The 24502-nt window shown below is 44.1% G+C and overlaps 1 protein-coding gene across 1 annotated transcript in view; it reads right to left on the bottom strand.

Annotated features, from left to right (window-relative positions):
* SLC12A4 (solute carrier family 12 member 4) overlaps positions 1–24502 on the bottom strand; it is a 533265-nt gene that overhangs the window by 207726 nt on the left and 301037 nt on the right. The window contains exon 11 of the mRNA XM_086945194.1: positions 10431–10488. Coding sequence (XP_086801320.1) covers positions 10431–10488 — 58 coding nt within the window. The remainder of the gene's footprint in view (positions 1–10430; positions 10489–24502) is intronic.

Here is a 24502-nt window from a genome sequence, read left to right as displayed (position 1 = left end):
TGCGTCTCGTAGAGGGGCCCCCGCTGGTCGGGGCCGCCACGTCACCGGCGCCTCTCCGGGGCAGATCTCCACGCCTCGCCTGCCCCAGATGTGCCCCAGGTGTGCCCTCCGGAGGTCCAAGGAGCAGGGCAGCAGTCGCGCGACGGCCGCGATGTGGGGGCTGGGGGCCCACTTCCCGCTTGGTCCGGGCCCTCCGCTGGAGTCCTGCTGCAGGTCAAGGTGATCGCCGGGCCACCGGAGGTTACCCTCAGCGCGGCAGCAGCCGGCCAGGGGGCCACGGACAGTGTGGCGTGGCCTACCAGTTGGGGCCTGTGAGCTGGGCCCAAGCCTCGGACTCCCGCAGTTGCCCCGCCGGCCAGGTGTCAGCGGATCCCGCAGGAGGTCCGCAGGATAGGTCGGGGTCAGCCTCGTCGGAGCCCCGAAATGAAAGTCGGCCAGATTGCCGAGGAGAGCTCCGGGAGGGTCCGCCAGCAGTTTCGGGCGGCTAGGATTTAATTTGGCGGAGAAACGGCTCAGGGAAGGGGAGCTTGGCACGGAGCTCTACCCTAACGCGTCCTCCGCCATTGCGTGCTTAGCCACGCCCCCTCCTGTCTACAGCTCTTAATGGCCAAATTATATTCTTTTCTCAATGTTCTAACTTCAATTTGATCTCCTATAGGGTTGCGTAAAGCCTCCTTTAAAGACGACATTGGGGGTTAAACCAGCCTTTCTCTAGGGATTTATTAAGGTTTTGCTTGCGGAATAACTCCTCTCTAATTATTTTGGTAATCTCAGCAAAACTGGTTAGAATCAGATCCTTTGGAGACTCTAGGTCTAAACAGGTTTCCAGTAAGGGGAGTGCTCTTTTTATTATCTTAGCAGACAATACGTTCGGGTCTGCTTTCGACCATTTGACTGAATAGCCATTCGACTTGGCTATGGTCAGGGCTTGTTGGTTTAATAAGCTAGGAATCCTGGGTTGTTGTGGTGTACTCTGAACTGTAACAGTAAGACTGTTAGAATAATGATCGCTACTAATGTCCACTCCAGATACAAATTTTGACAAATGTGCTTTCGTGTTATGTGTACTTTATATATAATCTATAACTCGATAGACCCCTTCCATGGAATGTGGGGGAAAAAGCTATAGGAGGGTCTACCAGGCCGTTCGCAAAACCCAGCTCCAGGGAGAAAAGATGTTTATTTAAACAGTTCCGTGTTAGAATGAGTAAAGTGAGTTAAAGGGCACTTAACTTCATCGGTAATACCACACTTAGCATTTTCATAATTGACACACAAAGGAATATTAAAATCACCGCCCCAAATCAGATTAAAAGGGGATACAGAAAATCTGGACCCCTGGTCCATTAGAAAACCTGATATTTCATTTAAAACATTCACAGATTCAGATAAAGACAAATTGTTATAAAAGTTAACCAGAAAATACGTGGACCCTTTCTTCACCGTTATTCTAAGTATTTGGTAATTCTTGGCTGTCTTCAGTTCAGATATTTCCTTAAGAAGGAGGTCATTGGATAAATAGATTGTTAGTCCTCCTTTGGGTCTACCTGAAGAAGAAGGACGTGCACTTGAGTTGAACGTCTTGTAACCCTGTAAATGGATGGGAGAAATCAACCAAGTTTCCTGGAGACATACTATGTTGTGTTTTCGGATTGTTTCAAGCCAGGAATATTGGTCGATTTTGGTACGTAACCCGGCTACATTCCAATAAATCATGGTGAGGGTTAAAGAACACGTTGGTTCAATAGAGGAAGGAAGGGGAACTTGAAAGACTTCAGTTACGGGGGGGGGTGTCGGGAGAAAAAGGATTATGCAATGGATTAAAAGAACCGTCCGCCAATGTGCATCGGTCCAGGTTCTGAGATTTGGGGATGCTCTCTGGAAGAGGGTTATAGGGAAGATCTTCCAAAATGGGAACATCTTCGTACTCATCGCCTGTCCTGTTTTGGTTAAAATTACATACTCCTTCTGGGTCTTGTTAGGCCTAACTGCAAGTCAATCAACCCCCTCTAAACTCGAGAGAGCCATGAAACTATCAGCGGAAGCAATATTAAAGATTGGGCCAAGTTACTCCTAGGGTTCGTTGTTTTTTGATTTTCAACCAGGGCTCTTGGGTAGAAATAACTTAATGATCTAGTAGATATGCCTCCCTCATAGCTATCACAATACCAGTCTCTAATGAAATTTGTTGCCCTATAGTCTTTAAAATTTATAATTCCGCTGTCCCCTTGTACATCCTTAGGTCTTTGTCCCAACCATGGTAGCCTCCTAACATTTAGAATTTTACCATCAATACTTGAGGGTAGTGGCCTGTTAACACTTAACCAGTACGTGACCTTGTTTTTCAGAGTCGTTTTCGAGTTGTCCTGGCTTCAGCTCTGGAACCCCGGTTAATACTATTACGTATGGTTCAGCTTCAGGCGGAAGGTTTACGTGCTGCGCGATCCCTCTTCGGTTTTTAACTGCCAACCGCCTCCCCCCTTGTTTGTCATAACCCTGGCCCCTTTTATTTGTTTGCTCTAATTCTCTAGTTTCCCTATGTTTTGGAATAGCAGGGGCTGGCTTAGGGGATTGACTAATGGAAAGATTATCTTGGGCAGTTGGTGTGGGCTTACCCCTCGTTGGACAGTCGCTAGGTTTGGGATTAACCATAGGGGCAGAGATGTTCAGAGGGGACCTGATTGTTGACAGTTCTCTGAGTAAATTCGTATTTGAGATACCCGTCGCTTGAACTGACCCAAGTTGGTCTGCTATTCGCTTAACCCTCTCAACAAGAGCCAACAATAAAGATTTCATCAGGTGCTCTATATTTCTCATGAGATCTTCCAGCAGAAGCGGGGGCAGGGAATTTTGTTCAATTTTGCTTTGTGGGTCAGCGTAGAGGTTTTGGGGGTTATTGAGGATTTAGGAATTTTTTGCTCTGGAACCTTTTTGTTTATTTCAACCTCGTTTTCTTTTTATACGGAGGGTTGGCGCTGGCCTTCCAGTACTAATGGTTTTCGCTGGTAGATGCTCTTCAGAAGAGCTGTCCGTTGGGGAATCAATTGAGATATTGGTAGAATTACACGCCCCCAAGCTAACCGGACATTAAGATAGGTCTTGGGACAGACACAAGATACCAATAACCGTTGGCTGAACAGTGCCAAGATGAGGCTGAGATGGAGACACTGCTGTCTGGATAACGCCAAGGGAGGAGCGTTTGTTTGCCACTCTGAGGTTAGACGCCGTTCAGCCTGCTAAATTTCACGTTCTACGGCTGAAACAACCCTGGTGATGTAGTTATCTAGGGTCCCTTTAAAAGAAGAGGATGAGCCCCCCACTAGCGACTTCCCACCCAAACTTAATTTCGTAGGCATTTTGTTTTTTTAGATAGTAAGCAAAAACAATATGAGGAGGTGTTGAGCAAAATTGTTCACAACTAGGAGTTAAGTCCAAACGTTAACAGTTCTTACTTCGAAGTCCGGAGTAGGATTTGGCAGATGACAAAAGGGGGGTAGCCCAGCCCAGCCCTGGCCAGCCCCAGACGGCCACAGACGGCCCGCCCTTTGCCCGGGCTTAGCCCGGCGTGCCCCGCACGCGTGGCCCCGCACCCGGGTATGATGCGCGATTTATAGCGCCTCCAGGCGCAGGCGAGGACGTTGTCAGCTAGGGCCGCAGTGCCCCCTGGGAAGGCTAGTCCTCCTCTCAGCGGCCGCTCCAGGTGGCAGTGCGGCGATGGAAGAACTAGCGGACGTGGAAACAGGTAGGGGCAGCAAAGTTCCTATGCGAGCCCAGTCACAAGGTATGGCCAGCAAGTTTAAGGGAGACACCCGCTCCACCAGTATGATGCGCGATTTATAGCGCCTTCATGCGCGGACAATGACGTTGTCAGCTTGGGTCGCAGTGCCCCCTGGGAAGGCTAGTCCTCCTCTCAGCGGCCGCTCCAGGTGGCAGTGCGGCGGCGGGAGAACTAGCGGACGAGGAAACAGGTAAGGGCAGCAAAGTTCCTATGCCAGCCCAGTCAGAAGGTATGGCCAGCAAGTTTAAGGGAGACCATACACTTGACAAATGTTTAACATAAATATTAGAAGGGCACCTTTCCAAGTTGGCTGCCACCTAATGCAGAAATATATTGCCAGTGTGCCCTCTGGGTGAATATTTATTCAACGGAGGCGTTTCTTGCCTCCCTGTTGAAGTAATATCTTTAAGGGGTGTACAGAAGGACTACTGATCATTACTTTCTGAAGAGTTTCAGGCGAGAGTAATCAATTGAATTCCATCCCAAATTGTTTTATTTGCCTCAAGAATCAAATAATGTTTGTAAATCAGAAAAGGGTTGTAGTTATTTTTTAGTTTTGCAGTAGGCTTTGAAGCACAAGCTGATTACTATTTCATTTGAGACTATTTTTCCTAAAAACCTGTCCTGTAGGAACATTGTTATTTACTCATTCTAGACTTGTGCTTCCACCTCCTCTTTTACATGGCATGACTTTCCAAGTGACTGATTTGCACCGGTGTTTGAAGAGAAGACGGCATTTGAGTGGTTTTCTCTGCAAAGACGCAGCATTCAAAGAACTCACCTACTAGGTTACTTATTAAATGTTTATAGTGTTGAGCCACATCGGTAAAAAGGCCGAATGACTCCCCAGTTAGGTAATGTGCAGCAAGGACTGGAGAAGACTCAACAGCTGATGGAATTGGACCTACACACACTTACACAGGGAGACAATCCAGGCAGAAAATGCTCAGCCCCTTAATGAGAACAGCAAATACAAAATTGGTATTGCAGTGCCTGCGCTGTCATGGCAAACACTACCCACAATTGGGCAAGGCTATTGCTGGTCTAAATGAATATTGAGTATGTTGGAGGGATTCGGATAGGTCTACATAAGAGCTGCTGACATTTGGGTAGTTCGGCAGGCCTCAACACTGTCGGGGATGGGACTTTAGAAGGAGGGGACCCCCCAAGGCCTCTTTTCAGCAGTGGTGGCTTCTCTAATTTTGGGGTGGTGGGGCAAAGCGAACATGGGGGTGGGGGGGTTTTAGGGAAAAACAGATAAAAACACTTACCTGCCCCTGCGACCGCCGCCTCGGTGCTCCTTTCCCAACTTTGGTCACACTGCACAGGTTCCCAGGGGACAATCACTGTGGTGCTCTCATGCTGGTAATACCTTTTACCAGCATGAGAGCAGCACCGTGATTGGCCTGAGCGGACTGACTTGATGCTCGCTCAGGAATAGAGAGTTTGGGGCTTTTCTCCAATCCGGCTGTGCAACCAAGCTGGGTTGGAGAAACATAAGTGCATGACTTATAAGTGCACATAAGTCCAAACTGACATGCCCACTAACAAGCGCCCAACACCCCTCACTATTGTGACACTCGTCAGGATGGCCCTGCCCTAACCTCGCCTGGCAGTAAGAAAAATAAAACGATAATAAAATGGTTTTAGAATCATTTTATTCTTTGAATGGGAACGGAGGAGAGGTCCCTACTTTTCACCCAGATTTGACTTTTCAGCAGAGAGACAGAAATAGCCAGCCATTCTCAGTCGTTTTTGTCCCTCGTATTGGAAGAAAGATGGATTTATTTGTACATTCTCTCTCTACCCAGACATTCCCACACTCGATGTTTCAAGAGCTTGCACAAAAGAAATCATAAAAAAAAGACAAAAAAACTTAGATTAATATTATTGTGAATGGCTAAATGAGAGAAGCATGTTATAGCTTTACATCTGTGTTTTTGTCATCCATCATCCTAAATATGTTTAGAAAATAACGTGATGGTCAGGATTCCATTTAGGGTGACCAACCGTCCGTAAATTTCACGGACCGTCCGTAATTGGGACCTCACGTCCGTTGTCCGTGAGGATCCCGCTTACGGACGCCTTTTGTCCGTAATTTTGGCCATCACAAGGAGCAGCACTGCTCCCCTGTGAGAGGCCTCACCCCCGCTGAATGGGCCACCTCACACTCCCCCTGGAGCACAAGAGCAGCCCCTCCTGCCCATTGTCATTCTGTATGCGGCTAATTGCCACATACAGAATGACAATGGGGCAGTCTGGGGTGTGACAGCATGTGGAGGCCTCCTCCTTGCTCAGGGTACAGCAGAGCAATCTGTTAGATAAAAGGTAAAACGCCAATGCTGCAACGTTAGAGAACGGTTCATTTAAAGAAGCCTGTAAAACAAGTTAAAAAGAATGGGTTATCGTTGTTTCACTGTCTCGTTATTTTAGAACTGAAGTATTTTCAATATTATATTCAACAACGCCATGGTTGCTGCTTTTTTTTTATTTTGAGGAACTAACAACCATTAACAAAGCCAATAGTCCTGGCTTCTTGTTGGAGTAATGATACTTGCTGTATTATATATCTGGATGGAATGACAGAAATAACATAATACCAGTCGGGCGGAACACTATGCTAAGCACAGATTTTTAGCCTAGGTGGTTTAAACCAAGCTCTTAATTACATCAAACACCCCCTTTGAAGAGACCCCCCAGTTTTTTACACCACTTAAAGCCTTGAAAACAACACCATGTCACAGTCACCTCACATCCTGGCACTGTGCGTCATGCATGACTCATGACCTCTACGTTTTCAGACTGCCTATGTGCAGGGGCATAGTGAACTCTCCCTCACCGCACCCCACCCCTTGCTTTAGGAACTATAGCAAGGTGAAGTTCTTGATGGGCCTCTTCTGTCTGCAACTCTGCAGACAAAGGCTCAGCTCATAATGTCAAAAGGTGGGTGAGTAAATAAGTGAAGGAATGTGTGAATGGCTTGATGGATTACTGAAAGGATGAATGAAAGGGTGAATGGATAGATAATGAAAAAAGGATGAATGGATGAGTGAATGAGTGGCAGTATGGATGAGAGAAAAGGTAAATAGATGGAAGGGTGGATGGGTAAAAGGGTGGATGGGTGTGTGAAAGGATGGATGAGTGAAAGGGTAGATGATGGGCGAGTGAATAGGTGGATGGACGAGTGAAAGGATGGATGGATTGGTGAATTGATAAGTGAAGGGGTGAATGGATGGATGAGTGAATGGGTGGATGTAAGGATTGATGAGTGAGTAAAAGGGGGTGGATGGACAAAAGGATGGATAGATAAGTGAAGTGAAAGGGTGGATGGATGAGACAACGGATGGATGAGTGAGGGGATGGATGAGTAATAGGATCAACATTTGGATGAATTGATGGATGGGTGGGTGAATGGATGGGTGAATGGATGGATGGGTGGATAAGTGAAAGGGGGATGGAGAGAGAAAGGGAGGATAAATGACTGAAAGGGTGAATGAGTGGAAGGATAAGTGACTGGGTGGATGGATGAGTAAGTGAATGGATGGGTGGATAGGAAAAGGGTAAATGGCTGGGTGAGTGAATAGATGGATGGGTGGAAGAGTGGATGGATGACTATACGGAAGGATGGGGGTGGAGAAGTGTGGCTCAAGTGGTTGGAGCGGCAGACCCTGATGCAGAGGTCTGGCCCGGACCAGGGTTCAATTCCCCGCCTCGGCGGGTGTTGGGCTCAAATTTCCCCGGACCTGACAATTCTCGCCTTGGTGCCTATTCCAATCATGGAGTCCCACTCTGTAACTCTGGGCAATAGCTTGCTTAATCTCCACAACGGCCCCTCGCAGCGGAATGCCTGGCTTTCACCTTGGGGATGCCCAGTAATGGGTTATCTCGCAGGGGAATACCAGGACGGGTTCCCTAAGCAAGCGCTGGGACGCTTTCTGGCAGCCATGCGCTCTACAAATCAAATTTCATTTCATTTCACTCATTCATTCATTTCATTTCATTTCAAAGGGTGGGTAGATGAATAATGGATGGATGAGTGAAAGGGGGGATGGAGGGATTGATGAGTGAAATGGTAGATGGAAGGATAAATGGTGGATAGGTTTGCAAATGGTTGAATATGTTTGGATAGATGGAAAGACATAATGAATGGTGAAACACTGAATGATAGATGAAAGAATGATTACACCTTGTAGCACCCATTATCTTAAGTAACATTTCCTATAAATGGACTTTCACGTTAATATGAGTCATTGTCTCTATATAATGTGTGTGTGATGTAACGCACTCAGACGCCCTGCCCTACATACTTGGGATGAGTAACACTATAAAAGAAATTAAATACACATGAGAGACTGTCTAAGGGAAGATGAGGGGCACCATTGGAGGGTGGTAGCAAGGCCGGACTGGCCGGACCGGGCATCAGGTGTTTCCCTGGGAGGCTGGAAGGGGGGGGGGTTGTTACTGGGGGCTGGCACTGCAAAGTTCCTTATATATCCAGTAGTTTTCAAACAACAATAAAAGCGGCCTCACTTATATTCAGGTGTGGTTCACCATTGTCTGGTGAATAATGTACCTGCTGGAGCGAGATGCACATTTTGAATCGTCTAAGGTAGCAAGGTAAGGCTTTACTGTAAAACCATGAAGTGCACGATTGTCTCAACCTAATATAAACTTATTTTGACTTGTACTTAGGTGGTTGTTTATTTACTTACTTATATACTATTGCGTGACCACCTCTGACGTGTCTGTAAAACGTACCTTTTGTCCCGAAGTTTTGTCCTCAATTTTGACCTTTTGTCCTGAATTTAGTCCCTTTGTCCTGAAGTTTTGCACTCACCATCCTGAATTTGCACCTATGCCAGTTGGTCACCCTAATTCCATTAGATACAAGGAGTTATGGAAGTGGGGCCATTGGAAATACAGTCCTTCTCGCCCCCTAATTTTTCATTTTTCTAAAATATTTCACCTAGAGCCCTCTGCAGATTCAGACTTAGGGCGAATCGAGTCAGATCGGCAGATTTATCAACAATCGTATAATTCCAGTTAGGCCTGTGACTTCTGTTGCTGGCTGAAACAGGATTAATGCAGGGCTTTAATCATACCATGAGATGTACATGTGTACCCAAAATAATTAATTCACATAATGCTAACATTTGCAGGATAGACTACTCTAGGGGTGGGCGTGAAGCTAGCTGCTGCAATGTCGGGCCGACGACGGCTGAAATGCCAGAAACCGGTCCCCGGAAGTTTCCTTCCCAGTGTAAGAATTGGCTTGGTAGTTTGGTTTGCCCTGTTCCCATCATGCACTGGGACAGGAACAGACTAATTTGCATATAGCCAGGTTCTGAGCTGGGATGGTGCAGTGAGCTAAAAAACGGTGTTGGATCTAGCCCTGATCTCTTGACTGGGTGAGAGTATTCTGCTTCATTCAGAAACTCTGTCCATCACCACCCCTTGTTGTTAAATATGGCTCTAGAAGGCGCCAGCTTCAATATTTTGCTAGGTGCATCAACAGCATTGAGTACATTTAGTATGTGCAGCAACCCTGCACACAGATTGTGCCCAGGCAGGCTGGAAAATACCCAGATATCTTCCTAGTGGCAGGATGCCAGATATCAAACTATGCAGCTGGATCTGCCACACTTTATCCTCATTCTCCTTAATTCAGCACAAAGTTACATCTCCTACCCAGAAGAGCTTGCCTGTGAGGAGCTAGTTTGTGTATGGTAAAACTAGGATCATAAGAAGTAAGCAATGTGGACCCATGATAAGCATGTTGTGCTCTGTGTCCAGGGGCACAAGTGGGAATCGAGATAAGTGCAAAAATGGTTTGCAGACAAAACTGAATGTTGGAGCCCTGCCATAAAAACTGTAGTAGAATGAGAGTAAAGTCATAACCCAAGCACAGGAAGTCGGTGCTACCACAAGTGTGCAATTACCTCCATGACACGTGTGGAATCTCTCAGCAGCAGCCTTCTTTTGCCCTCTGTAGAGAAGAGAAGCCCCAAAGCACATCACACACTGACACAGAATAAACTGACCGATTGCTGCAGGTGAAGTCTGCTACTGTCTTTTGTAGGTCTTCTTTCTAACAGTGCTTCGGAACAACCTGAAGTGGGCCTGAGCTGAGACAATTGTGTGAGAAAAACACCTAATTGATGGGTGGTAAACAACCAAGCTCAAGTGGCCACTAGCACCTAGTGTCATCGTTCTGTCCCACTGGGTGTATGGTAATACTTACAAGTGTTGCAGACTAGTACTCAATCACTGTCACTTCCACCACACATGAGATTGGGGGCTTTACTAAGAATAATAGCAGATTGTATAACTTTATGATCACTGAACACTGTCATTTTGATTATCACAATTCATGACCCTTCAGGAAGTACAATACTTTACTACATCATCCTACTCCTTTTTCTACTACCGAGATTAATAGAAATATGACTAGATATGGAAATGGTTACATTCATAGCAGACAAACCTCATGTTTACAATGCTGGTAATGCAACCAACAGTCAATGCTTACAGATGTAGTAAATGTTTTTTTTAAAGCAAGTTCACTATCAAGCGCACAAAGGAAACTGCTAAATGAGAGCCAACAAAACAAAAACATAAGATTTTGTAGTTTTCTTCTGACTGTAAAACTTACTTATCTCTAAGAACCACTCCCTCGATGCAGGCCCCGAATAACACAACAGTGCTAAAGTCTGAACAGAAAAGTCAAGGATCAAATCTGTTATTTCAAGCAAATGCAGAACAGATTTTGCTTTGGGTTCCGAGGCTTTAGTCCACAAAGATATTGGCAAGGGAAAATGCTCAAAGACCGGATACCCCTTCACCTGTCCCCCTGCTTAACGGAAGGGTTATTTGCGCTTGGTTTGTGAAGATTCATAATAGTCAGACAGAAGTCACAGATACAGTTGGATGCCCTTGGCTAATGCATATAAAGCTCTCATGACGAGAAATTAAAACAAACCTTGCATGGTAGGCTCTTTACCCCCTAAACATCCCCGCTGCCCACTCAGTGCGCTTATGGGGTGGACTCTGTGGAGACAGGTCGCCCCACACACTCTTCAATGTTTCTAGGGATGATATTCCCACCCTAGTGGAAAATCTCTACTTACCCCACTTTCTCCCAGCATACCCTGCGCCCACCTAGTACAAGGATGAGCCAGGATACGAGCATTTCAGACTCCTGTAGGTTACGACCAATCAGAGTTCCACTTGAGGGTTCCAACATTTTTGTGCTTACATGCATTAGTAAGGAATCCCCTAATATTATGAAAAGAAATTTCGGTCAGCTGTTACATTAGTGCGGTTTCACTGATTAGTTTTTTTATTCCCCTCTGGAATCCGAGTGCCCAGAAAGTAAGTCTGAGCCAGACAAGGGAAGGGGCATTCTCATTTATATCCCTGAAATGTGTGGCTGCGCAGGAAACAACATGGCAGGATACATTTTCAAGATCTCCTTTCTTTCTACAAAAGGTCAAACGTAAGTTAGTTGCCCCCAACATCTTGTAGTTCTTATTTATACATTAACCTCCTGGTATGTGCATGGTAAATTAAGTGGAATGCAGAAGCTTGCAGATAGAAAGGAAATAGCTACATTTCCCTCCATTAGACATATATCCTTCGTTCACTGTATATTCTCAAATGCAAACCATAGCCCATATTAATCAAGAGTTTAATTGCAAGAATGTAGCTGTGAAGTGTCTGACCCTCTGATTTTATGACAAATATCATAATGAAAGATCATGCAGGAATCAGCGTACCAGTCAGCCAACATCAGTGGCGGCTGGTGACATTTGAAAGTGGTGGGGCGGAAACTGATAATCAAACTGCACCGTAGCGAGCGAGCGTAGTGTGCGAGCCCGAACCCCCTAGGGAGGGTTTTTTTCCAAAATTTTGAAAAAATAGTGGAAAAATTGTGCATTTTCAAGCAAATTTGAGAAAGCAGGAAGGTTAATAAAGCAATTGTGAAAGTGCAGGTATTACATTAATAAAGAGCTGTCATATAACCTTGGTAGCCGCTTATTCAGTATAACCACAGAGCTTCATAACAGACTTCATCAGGTACATGTTCTTTGCAGCAGGCACATTAACCTTCTGTGCTACATTTCCATGAGTCAAAACTTCCATTAGACAAAACTCTGATCTCTCTCTAGGAAAAATATTAACAATATCCTTGGTGCCTTCTCCCTCCGCCCCTTCAGACCTTACGTGTACGTGTACCACAGGATAAAAGGTCCCTTCACAGGGTGAGGAGTAGGAGCTATTATCACACAGTGAGTGTGCAAACAAGTTCTCAAAGCTTCCAGGTGCTATTCTGAGGTCACCATGTGTCTAATAAAACGACAGCCCAGGAATGCCAAGGGCCGGGCAGGGGATCAAAGAGCAAGTTAGGGATGAGTAGCAGCTGTCTCCCGTGGCGATACGAATGGCGTGCTTTTATTGTACATGTTCTCTATTATTGATGCAATTTTATAAAGCGCCTGCACTGCACGAAAGCGTTAGAGAGCTTTACAAAGGAAGCAGCGAGTCACATACATGGAAGTCATGAAACCCAACAGAAGCACCACGTCAGCCTGTCTGCGCACAGGAAGATTATGAACGTATACCGAGGGAGCCCTGGCATGGGAATGTTATAAACCCTTCTTGAGGGAGCTCTGGCATGGGAATATTATAAACATATCCTCGGGGACCCAGGCATGGGAATATTGCAAACCCCTCTCGAGGGTGCCTTGGCGTGGGAATGTTTTGAAGGTGTCCTGATGGAGACCTGGCATGGGAGTATTATAAAAAATGTCCTGCGGGAGCACTGGCTTAGGAATGTTACAAACCCTTCCCGAGGGAACCCTGGCGCAGGATTATAACCACAGCCTGAGGAGTCCCCGACACACATGATGGTCTACTGACATGAGTTGACTTTTCACCACTACAAAACTTCGCATTTACTGTAAGGAGGACTAGTGTCAATATTGGATGTAAATGAAAAAGTGGCGAAAACAGGTATTGTTGAGGAAGCAGTGGCAGTTTACAGAACAGGTTATTTCTTGGCCTTAGTGCAGCACTAATCCATCCTTCGCCCCCATGTGCCCTTTACAATAATCACTGCAAGCACTGACCCCAAAATGTCCCACTGTCACAGCCATGTTGGAAATGGCGCTTTCCCAGCCCGACCAGCCTTTCAGGGGCTGTCCGAGCTCTGGATGCTTTTCAAAGGCAATAACCTGAAAATAAATCGCCCAGAATATATTGGGTCTGCCGTAAGAGAGGAGCCGTCAAGTCGGAGTAGCCCTGCTCTATCCAGCCCACACAGCCAAAGGTCAGATGGCCCAAAACAGGAAATACGACATACTCCACGCGAAGACAGTGTTAGCTGTGTGTGTACAGTATAATAGCCTCTGAGCTCTGCATCCTGATATGAAATACAACAAGTAATATATAAAAAAATACATGAGAACGGTTACTTACATTAATTTGCAAATGCAAGATGAATCTGATAATAAAGTGACGCTCTCATCAATGATGAGGGTGAGTGCGTGCGAGACAGCACAGACAGATTCAGAGCATAGGAAATTGCAATGCTGACGTGACGTTCAACACATTCACAGTGGGTGGAAATAATTCACTTTGAAGGGGGGGCGCGCAATGCCAATGCTGCACTAGTATATTATTACAGCAGTGTTGGATTGGTCAACACTTACGCAGTAACTTGTATGTCAGTCCAGCAAACAAAGCAGGTCCAAGCAGGCGGTCCTAGGCTGCACATACAACACGATTCAAACACTGGTCACAACGAGGTCGGAGAAGATGAGTAGGCACCAGTGTCACGCGCACTGTGACTGGTGGTTCTAGCTAACAGCTGTGCACTGTGAGCACTGTGGGTATGTAGGCTTGGCAAAGCGCCTAGTCGAGAGCCAGCATTTGGATCTCAATCCATTAACGAACGTCAGTGATGTCCATTTGAGAGTCCAAATGGCTAAATCCCAGACTGTGGCTTCCAACCCAAGCACGATGTCATTGAGATATCATCAATACTGTGTCTGTGAGTTCATGAGCAGCGCCGGGGCATGAATTATGTTGTGGTCAGCTTACCATAACTAGGGATTGCCAGCGAGTTTTAGACTTTACATTGTAGCTATAACTAAGACACTGAAAGTGTAGTTTTTAAAAGTAATATAGAGGAATTCGTAGGAAAACATTTGAGATTATAAATTAACGTTGATGGGAGGTTAATAGTACACAGAACACAAATCAACAAATGACAGGAAATGCACCAATTAAAGTAGTATGTTCACCGTAAGTTCCGCCAAAGCCATACCATCTTTATAACATCATTCATTATTTTTAACATACAATATTGCGTTGTCTCAACGGCACCATCAGTAAAATTATGATAGTTTTATAAATAGACTCAAACCTCGAACATGAAACGCCAAACTGAACTCTTGCAGTGTTATATAATGCTTACTGAATAACCTAAGAGAAAACCTTTTTATATAGTGCTAAATATTGTGCTTCTGCTGTTTCTAAGTGCTGCTATACATAACAGATGATAGTCACTGCCGGGCAATTCATGCTGCGCAGTTTTCCCACCTCAGAATGATGTCGACTCGAGTCTGCCTTGTTGGGATCAGATTCATGAGGGGTGTTAAGAACATGAATGTTCTACCTTAAGACTGACTCTCTCTCTACTCTCCCACACACTAGAACTCAATCTCGGCTCGGACCTCGACTTCACTATACTTCTAGAAAGTTTGTTCTACTTTCAGTTTCACACTTACTACTCAGTCTCTTGGTGTTGACGGTGGCACTGGCAGCACTGGTGTGCTACGTGCGTGCTGTGACGTCCTGACTGTCCAAGAGCGTAGGGAAATGGCCAATCACCGACTACATGGCTGGATATAGCCATATGTGATTGGCCATTACTGTGCGAGCAGCCAACACCCAATCACGGCACCATCCTGCTGCAGCAGCCAATCCTGGCGCAGCGTGAACACTGCCACTGCGCCAGGATTGGCCCACGAGCAGGCTCCTATCTGCCCTAGATGTGACCGGGGCCCCGGGTCCCTGTCTATGTATCGGAGTGCTAGGGGGGAGGGGGGAGGGAAGGTCTACACTTATAAGCATGCGCGAGCCAGTCAAAAAATGTAGTACTCCGGGATTTAGCAAGCGCAGTCAGCACCCCGCTGCCTGTCTGTGTGCGCTGCCTGCCTGCCACTCTGCCGCAGCCCCGCCCCCCACCGCCCACTTCATTATAGATGCCCGATTCGGTCGGGCTTTTCCTGGGACAGGTAGCGCGCAGTGCGCTCGGGTCAGATTAAATTTCTTTAAATCACATATTTACTTTTTAAAAGTCATTCTTCATTGCCACTGCCAGTGCGGTCGTCCATGGCTAGTGGGGCAACGCCCCAACGCCCCCAATGGACGCACCGCCACTGGCCAACATCACAACTATTATAAACTTTTCTGAATTGCTAAAGTGATTGTGCTCACTCCCTAAAACATGGTAAAATTGTCTTACACCGGATTGGACTATTTAATTTACTTATACGTCTCTAGTAAAGTAATATTCAATACACCCAGGGCCTGTAAATTAAATGCTACGAATGGACCTGCAGCACGTATTGTACCACCCACTTAAGTTGCCCCTTAAAACATGTCCCCGGTCTGCCATTACAGCCTGAATACAATTTTAAACTGATAATTCGGCTTGGCAAGGGCGCTGACAAAATAACCCTCTTGCGAAGCCTTACACACCCCTTTTATTGCACACAAGTCACCTCTAAGATAGCCCCTAGATAGCCCATAGGGCAGAGTGCATTATAGTTAAAAGACTGGACATGTACTTTAAAGCTTTGCACGCCCTGGTAGTGAAAAACTCATACATTTGTTTTTCACTACTGTGAGGCCTACCTCTCCTATAGAATAAAACTGGGCTGCCTTATTACATTTAATAAGTGTTAACTTTTGATTGGGAACAGGTCGACTTTTCAGGTTTTGTGTCTGAGAAATTGTAATCAAAAATAACTTTTTGTGGTAAAGTCAGATTTACAATTTTGAAAATGCAACCTTTGGAAAGATGGCTTTTCCTGCCTTAACTATTTGGTGCCTGCAGCCTGTTACTGGGTCACATGACTGGGTGTAGATAATAGTTGGGCTTGGTTTATTACTCCCAGACAGACATACTATAGAGGGATTAGATGTGCTTGGATGGTTCAGATGCAGGGAGCGGAGCTGGGCACAGATCAATTTGAAACTGAATAGACTTTGCTCTGCCTACACACAAAGGACTGGTCACAGCTCCTTGAACAATGCAGCCAGCTTGAAGCCAAGGCCGGGGAAGCAGGAGACCAAGTACTTCAAAGCAAATTCTCTAGAAACTATTACCTCAAATGAGGCACCACCTATAAAAATGGGACCCAGGGTCCCCCTCATCAGTTCACTTTCTGGACCTGCAGAAGGACTCTCAGAGGTCTGCCTGCTGCGGTGGCCTGCTTTATACTTCAGAAGACTGCCTTCCTGTACCTGGGAGGACTGCTTGGCTGCCTAAAGTCTGCCTTGAACCTTCAGAGGCCTGAACTGCTGTTTGAGCCATGTTCCACTGCTGAACCCAGAGCTATCAAAGTGACTACAAGGGCTTTTTATTCGAAGATACTTGATTCCACCAGATAAGGGGTACTGCGATGGGCTCCAGGTTTTGTCCCTCTTACGCTAACCTTTTTATGGGTTGGTTTGAGAGGGTCAAGGACTGTAGATAGAAATCTACATGTAGTGTGCACTGTTCCTAACGGAAACACACCTGTTTTCCAAACAATAAATAACAATAATACTAAGGTTGATTAAACATTTTTTTAGTTTATAGGTCAGAATTTTTAGTCTGTTTGTATTTTACATCAATTCAAACGTGACATCTAAACATGTAAACAGTCACTACATACCAACTGGTGTATTTATGCACCTTTCTGTTATATATAGTGAAAAGTTAATGAAAAATTAAGCAATCATGCTGCTACATGATACCTTATGACAAACAACTGTCAATGTACATCTTGTATACACTTGTGTGTCAAAACAACATCATATTCATAAGTAAATTTTCAACATTATGCTTTCACTAAAGCAGCGCCCAATGCATTTCGGACCAGTGGTACCCTTCTTCAGGGGTGAAATCCTAAAAAGAAAAGCATTGATCACTAGTACATCTATACATATACATTTTTTGTAATACAAATGAAACATGAATAGATAAACCATAGACACTCATAGGGGGGTTTACTGTGACATTGTGATACTTCTAATAAAATTGGACATGTAATTATTTACAAAATATCATGACTCTACTAGCAAAAAAATTGTGCAATAAATCTCTAGATCTATCCTACCATATAAATGATGTAACCAAGGTCTAGTGTATCTATCCACCTCTATGTTATAGCAGGGTAAGTGTAGCGATCTCGTGGTCAAGTGGGCGCATGCCATACCATCTTGGGGTACCCTATTGTTTGCGTGTCCGACAAGGTGTGGGAAGCAACGGCCGGAAGCACTACAGCTACCAGCATGCTAGGGGGCAGGCACATGGAGTCACAGGGCGGATCTTACAAAATCACCACCCTCTCAAGTGGAAGGTGCTTGTCAAACTACCTGGACATTGTGGATACGGCGGATGGTGATCCCCGCCGGATCTCAGCTTGAAGACAGAAGCCTGCTGTTTCTGGACAGAGTTTTGAACCTTGTTTCCTGGAATCCGAGTGCTGTTCGTGGAGTGTGTTAAGTACAATAGCGGAAGGAGTGCGGGCTCGCCTCCTTCGTGTTTATTTCACTTCCTTGTTAAAGTCCAATATTAGCCATGGTGTCTTTTAAACGCGCGGTTTGCGTTTATCTGGCATTGGCGGATTAAGAAAAGTTATTATCAAGGAACGCGTCTGATGTTCAAGACGCGCTCTCTGAAATACCTTTCAGCTGTAGCTGGGGACACGCCTTGGTGTCAAGTTCCCCAGTGAGCTCTGAATCCCGTTATCTTGTGTTAAAGGGAAACCCTTATCTGGATGGCTGCTGTTTTTGTTTATACTTCGGAAGGAGCCTTGCTGACAAACATTTCTTGACCTCGTGTTGTGCCATAAAGAACAAGACTTATTTCTTTGGTGTACTTAGTTTCCAGTGCGCGCCTGCCATTCTGCTATCTGGCAACATATGTAGACTGTCCTTTTGGGTGGAATTACAATCCAGCGCTTCTCCTGCTGGTTGGAAGACGCGTCCTTCATTTGTCTTTTCTGCAGCTATGCCAAGAGCCGGTATTTCATGGTTTGGTTGTGTGACTTTTCGGTGAGTAAAAGGAGAAGGCTTCTTGACTTTACTATAAGCTTACCAGAGGATTGGTGTTAATCATTTTGTCTTGTCGTTCCCCCTTGCAGTGTGGACATTCCTCCAGGTGACGCGTTGTCTTATTGCCCAGCCCTTGAGGGACCCACAGAAGATCACCACAGCCTGTTTATTGTTTTATCCACTTCCCTTTTTCCCCCCTTGGCACGAAGTCACGCAGAGGGTTAGTAGTTCCTCTGTTGGGATCGTGTCTGGGCAGGACTGGGAGGGCTTATCGTCAGACATAGTTTCTGCTGGTCATCAGAATAAGGTTAGTGGCTATTATCTATTCTTGTGCTGCTGCCAATCCTGACAGTAAGTTTCAGGGTATCATACACTGTCTAGTGTGATAAGTTTAATATTGTAAACAACAATAATGCGTTCAGATTTATTGACCAATAATTACCGGGGAGCAGTTGTGTTATTGCAAGAAATGGTGAATCACACTAAATTTCATTGATTCTGATATAAGCTACACTATTAATAGCACACGTGTGGATGACACACATGGATGGTCTATGGTCTGTTAAATGTAATAACTGGTTCATACGCCTACCTATTAATGCGATATCCCAATAGACCAGTTCATTCACCAAATGCCGACTGCAAAGAGTGCCAAATTTCTTGAAGTAAAAGTATGCTATCTTCCCACTACTCGAGTACTGTTGAAAACAGTAAAAATGAATAAATACTAATCTGAGTCAATATAGTTCATCATGCGTTTGTGGACTGAAAAAAACTCACGTACCATCAAATGTAAATGAGTTGTATACTATTCGCTCATTCACAGTAGGTTATCGGACATAATCACTGTAGTCTCAAAGGTGTGGGGATATCTACGGATCAAAATAGGCAGTGAGGGACTAGAGTAGTAACTGATCTCGCAAATATAATTTATCTACATATAATGTACCTTACATTGAATTAAGAATCGGGAATTCATGCAGTTACATGTGCATCGCGTGTCAATTTCTCATGACTGTCAAGCCGGCGTCGGAAACAGAAGAATCAAGAAATCCAAAGCGGTGATGTGTTTCTTAACTGGTTCTGTAAAAAACAATAAAACAACTTCTAAGTAGCTGCTCTTGAAATAATTCCAACGAGGATACGCTGCCTAAATAGTGTCTGTACCTACCTAGTGACAGAGATCTAGTATTTGATGTTTTCTTGCCGAAGCCTTCCGACGGACTGCTAACGCGGTACCCGCGGCGGGATACCATACAGATATATAAAGAAGTGCGCCAAAAAGTGTGCGGTGCAAAGTGGCTAAGAATGTTCGGAAACGTAGTTGACTGAAAAACTACTGTCAGATAGGGGTTATGTCGTGCTACATATTTACACTGATGTTGAGAAACGTAGTTGACTGAAAAACTACTGTCAGATAGGGGTTATGTCGTGCTACATATTTACACTGATGCTCCTAATGAAAGTATGTAGTTGCGCATAAGTTGGGCTATCACTATGCATTATACTCATCTGTTAATATGTTGTACATGAGTGCATGTCGAAATAGGAAGCGTCAGAGAAGCTAATACATAAGATAATATGAGATGGAATACACAAGCTTATACATAAGATAATTTGAGGTGGAATATACATCACAATATAAATTATACACAGACATATCCTATACATCAATTATCCTGCATGATAAGAAATATGAAGTTACATTTTAGACAGCATCAATGTAATTAAATCTGCATTCACTAATCTCCAATAAATATTTGATATTAAAAAACAATTCATAAATCAAAACAAAATGTATATAAAATAGCTACTGAGCTATATCGGAGAACAGATTCCACATTTTAATATGATCTGTGCTAGAATGCACTAAGATAATGTAAAGGTGAGGTCTAAACTGTTAGTAAACTGTGCACCTGACAGTAACTGAGGTGAAGTAGAGATCTCTAGAGTAAAATGATAAGTCTGTTGTATCTAGTGCTAGAACAAATAGTGGGGGTGGTAACGAGGCAATATATTGTTAACTATAGGAAACAACTAAGATCCACTCTGTCATTAAGACCTTTGGGTATAACTGTAGATAAATATTCTATCCAGAATATTTCTCGTTGAAGAAGTTTCGAAGAATTGTCTTGTCCCTCTTTTTTCTGCACTACCTCAATAATTTGTGCCCCGAGTTGTGCAATGTTGTGTTTGTATTCATCCCAGTGATTGGCAATAGAAGTGCTTTTATTGTGGGATCGGATATTGCTTTTATGTTCTGTGAGTCTAATCTTGAACTTGCGTTCTGTCTTGCCTATGTACAATTTCCCACATGGGCATTTAAGGCAATACACTATGTTGGTACTATTACAATCTGCCGAATGTTTAAGTTGAATTCTGTTGCAAGATGTAGGATGTACTAGGATATTGCCCGTGATCATATTATTGCAATGAATGCAATTTTGGCATTTTGTTGTGCCTTTGAAGGTCAAGTTGTTATCATTCCTTCTCGGTGTACGTATTATGTCCATCAAGTTTTTGCCCCTAGTATAAGAAAATATGGGCTTCTCTGTAAAAATGCCTTTGAACTCATTTTCATTTTGGAGCAGCTCCCATCGTTTGAGAATAGTCTTTTTAATCTGATCTGATGTGGTTGAAAACTTTGAAACAAAAGTAAACGCTTGACTCGGTGCCTTGGTGGTGATGGACAGTAATGATTGCCGTTCTTTGATAGTGAGTCTGTCAATACTTTGCTCAATAATTTCTTGAGGATAGCTTCTTTGTTCAAATCTGTTACGATGTATCTCGAGTTGTTTTTCAAAGATTTCTTCATTGGCGCACATCCTCTTGATTCGAAGAAAATGTGAGTATGGAATTTTGGTGATAGGACTTTTTGGATGAAAGCTGGTATACATTAACGTGCTGTTATTTTCAATTCCTATACTCGAATGTTATGCTAGGGTCGCTCTATAGACTTGATTAAATCAGATATTTGAGACAATCAATATTATCAGACTCTGATATAGTGACCATTTGAATGAAGACATTAAAAGTGGTATGTCTGATATGAAATAGATGCAGCACACTGGAGGCTTATACTTCCTTTTTTTCGCACTTGTTTATGCTGTAGAATTACTGCCAGAGCGGGGAGGATTTGATATACTGGATCTTAGTACTTAGTAGAGGCCACTGCATTATTGATGGAGTAAAATTATTGTAAGTAGGCTACTGCAATGTTTTATTTTTCTCTTATTTGCTGACTGTTAGCTCTTTTAATTTAATGTATTTCTTTACCTTTTGTCAATGACATTTTTAATGATCGTAATATTGTACCAAAATGATTATTGTTCTTATTAGAATGGTATATAGGCAGGTGTAATGAGATATTGATGCTATTAGTTACAGTGATGTTCCTATACTGGATGTTCATTTTTTATAATGAAGCAACACCTAATATATATTTTTTCTCTAAAAATGCATTCACAGCACTGATGTCCATTCCAGACGAAACGCGTTGGCTGTTTTGAGTAATCTACACTACATTGATTTGAATTGGACTTTTTGGTTTGTTGGAATAAAACTTATGTTGCTGATATTGGATGAATTTTGCAGCAATAAAACTTTGGAACACAGCATTTGAACCTAATACTTTTTATTAATACGCGCTCCTTCCTTGAAATTTTCATATGTTTGGATCATTTGAGGCCTAACAGTAGACCCCAGGAAGAAGAGCGTACGAACTTTCTACATTCTATTGTTATTTAAGATATTTATTTTCTCCCTGTGCTTGTCGAGTCACCCTTACCATTATATACGTAGTTCTACGACTCCAAGGGCTAGTTGGCTGATCTCCTGATGGAAACCTCAGGGACAGCTTCAACCATCTTGGCACTTGAACTGGACCCAGTAGGTGTGAGTCCTAACCCCTAAGTGGTGCCCATTATTTTCCAGACCCTTGGTGGTGATGCTAAACGTGCCCAGATAGATACAAATCCAAAACCTGTGACAGAAAATGTTTGACTAAAAACTGTACTGAGAACAGAGAGGAGACCAGGGCCAAGGCGCATTGCCGGGCAGCCTGACTTCGTGGCAGCTCCGTCTATGTTCTTCTCCTCAGTGGCAAATCCTATTCAGCGGTCCTTTGGCAAAGGGGTATCCAGTCTCATGGAACACTTTCAGGTACAGCCTACAGCTTTGTCGCGATCGAGATTTTTGAATTCCAAAAAAGGGACCAAGGCCAAATGTAGAGTTCTCACTGCAACTTTGTATCTCCATCGCGGTCAGCCTATTTTTCGACTTTAACATGGTCTTGTACATAGTTGACACTTATCTTTTAGGCGCTAGTTTTCCTAAAATCTGAAAAATTGCTAACTGTGGTTCTACTGATTGGGTTTGGCATTTTGCTGTAAAATAATTTATTAAATCTACTTTATTTTTCTAAATTGGTGTGTTTTTTTATTGTGTTGTGTTTTCACTTTAATGTCACTTGTGTGCTGCACAAATACTTTACACATTGCCTCTGAGTTAAGCCCAACTGTTTTTATACCAAGCTACCAGAGGGTTAGGCACAGGTTAAGTTTGTGAATTTTTTGCTTCACCTTGACAGAGATTGTAGCTGTACCTTGAACTAAGGTCATCTCCCCCTTCAACCAAAACCCAATTTATCACAGGCAGAATAACCAAGAAGGAGGGCTAAGGAGAGTGAAAAGGGGTTGGATGGGGGTCAGAGAGGAGACAGTCACCAACAGGTATTATCCAACAGGCAGGCAACATGATTTTAGCGCAGTCCAATATCAGGCAAGTGTAATTTACTCAAAGTTAACCTCTTTACAGAACCTTATGATCCAATGTCAAAGAGTCACATCTCCTAATATAAATTATATAATGGCTTCTCTTTTCAATTACGCATCATGACAAACGACTAATTGAGTGTCAGAGTCTGCAGGAGGGTCCAGCAGATAAAAGGAGTATCTTTGGCAGACAGAAGTGTCACTGGTCACCTCCTTCTCTGTAGATTACAAAAGTTGTTTTACATTCTCCAACTCACAAAAGTAGCATTTGAGGTTAGTCTGCACCACAAGTTGTCTGAATACAAAAACAATTGCTTGAGTGTTCACCTTCGAAACGTCCCTTCTTATTGGTTCAAATCACTTCTCTGCCCCTCTGTAGTGCTGGAGTTGACTGGAAGGAACCTTAGTAACCTGTAAGCATGGGCGAATTTTGCGAATCTCGCGTTCGCGAATTTTGCGGATTTGCGAACTCGCAATCCGCAAAATCCGCGAATTCTCCCGAATTTGCAGATTTTTTTTTTGTGTTCGCGCGGGTTTCTGCCAGTTCGCGAGGGTTTTGTACAATTTCGCAAACGCGAACTTACCTGTCGGGTCGCAAGTGTTGCGAACTTGTTGTTTCTACGTGTCCAGCCTGTTTGGGACACTCTTCTTCATCACTGCCACTCTCTGTCACCACTGCCACTCTCTGACTACTCATGCCACCCTCTGGCCCCCCCATGCCACCCTCTGTTTCATCACAGCACCCTCTGGTTGTCCAGTCAGTGTACATTATTGTGGCAAAGCAAAGCACACCTTCCCTGCCTCAAGTGACCTGAATTAATTTGGGGCTGATTAATGTGTCACAGAATATTTTTTTAGCTGGCACCTGCTTCCTTAGTGCTTCCTGATTAGTGATCTTTTGCACTTGCTAAGTGCTTTCATTGTTGCAAAATTAGTTACAACACCTGCCCTGCCCCAACTGACAATAATGAATTAGGGGCTGATTAATGGATTTGAACTTCCAGCCTGGCTCCTGCTTGTCTCCCTTAGCTGTAATTCAGGACCTTTGTGGCATATGTGTAACTATTCTGAGGTTCAGAGCAGGGTCACATAATAGTTGCAAGTAGGCAACTGAACTCTGGAGGGGCCCCTCAGGAAGCACTACAGGAAATGGCTACTAATGATGAGCCTGAACTTTTGAACCTGGTAAGTAGTTTCAGTTTTGCTAAGATCGTATTTCTGCAATTTAGCGCTTATTCGCGGGGCGCGAAGTTGTACTGGGAAGCCGCGAACTCACGCGAACAGTGCGAGCAAGCCATAAAATCCGCTGCTCGCGGATTTGGCGGGAGATTCGCGAATCTCGCGGATTGCGAATTTACCGAAAATCCGCAAAATCCGCGAGCGAAACGGATTTTCCGCCCATACTTAGTAACCTGCCCTTAAGGAGTATTTTGCCACAGGGGAGAGACTCCATATGAAAAGGTATAAGCTTAAGCACTATGGGGTATCCTTTGTAGGTGCAGAAATTAATGAGAATTTGACTGGATGCTGTCAGGGTGGAATATCATAATTAGGTGGAGGGGATGGCCCGATGTAATTTTAAACAACTCAGAGGAAATTATGCAGAGTGGAGAACATGGCT

Source organism: Lissotriton vulgaris, chromosome 12, assembly GCF_964263255.1.
Source record: "Lissotriton vulgaris chromosome 12, aLisVul1.2, whole genome shotgun sequence".
In the NCBI taxonomy this organism is placed as follows: domain Eukaryota; kingdom Metazoa; phylum Chordata; class Amphibia; order Caudata; family Salamandridae; genus Lissotriton; species Lissotriton vulgaris.
Note: the sequence above shows the minus strand (reverse complement) of the source record. Positions and strands in the feature narration are given on the sequence as shown.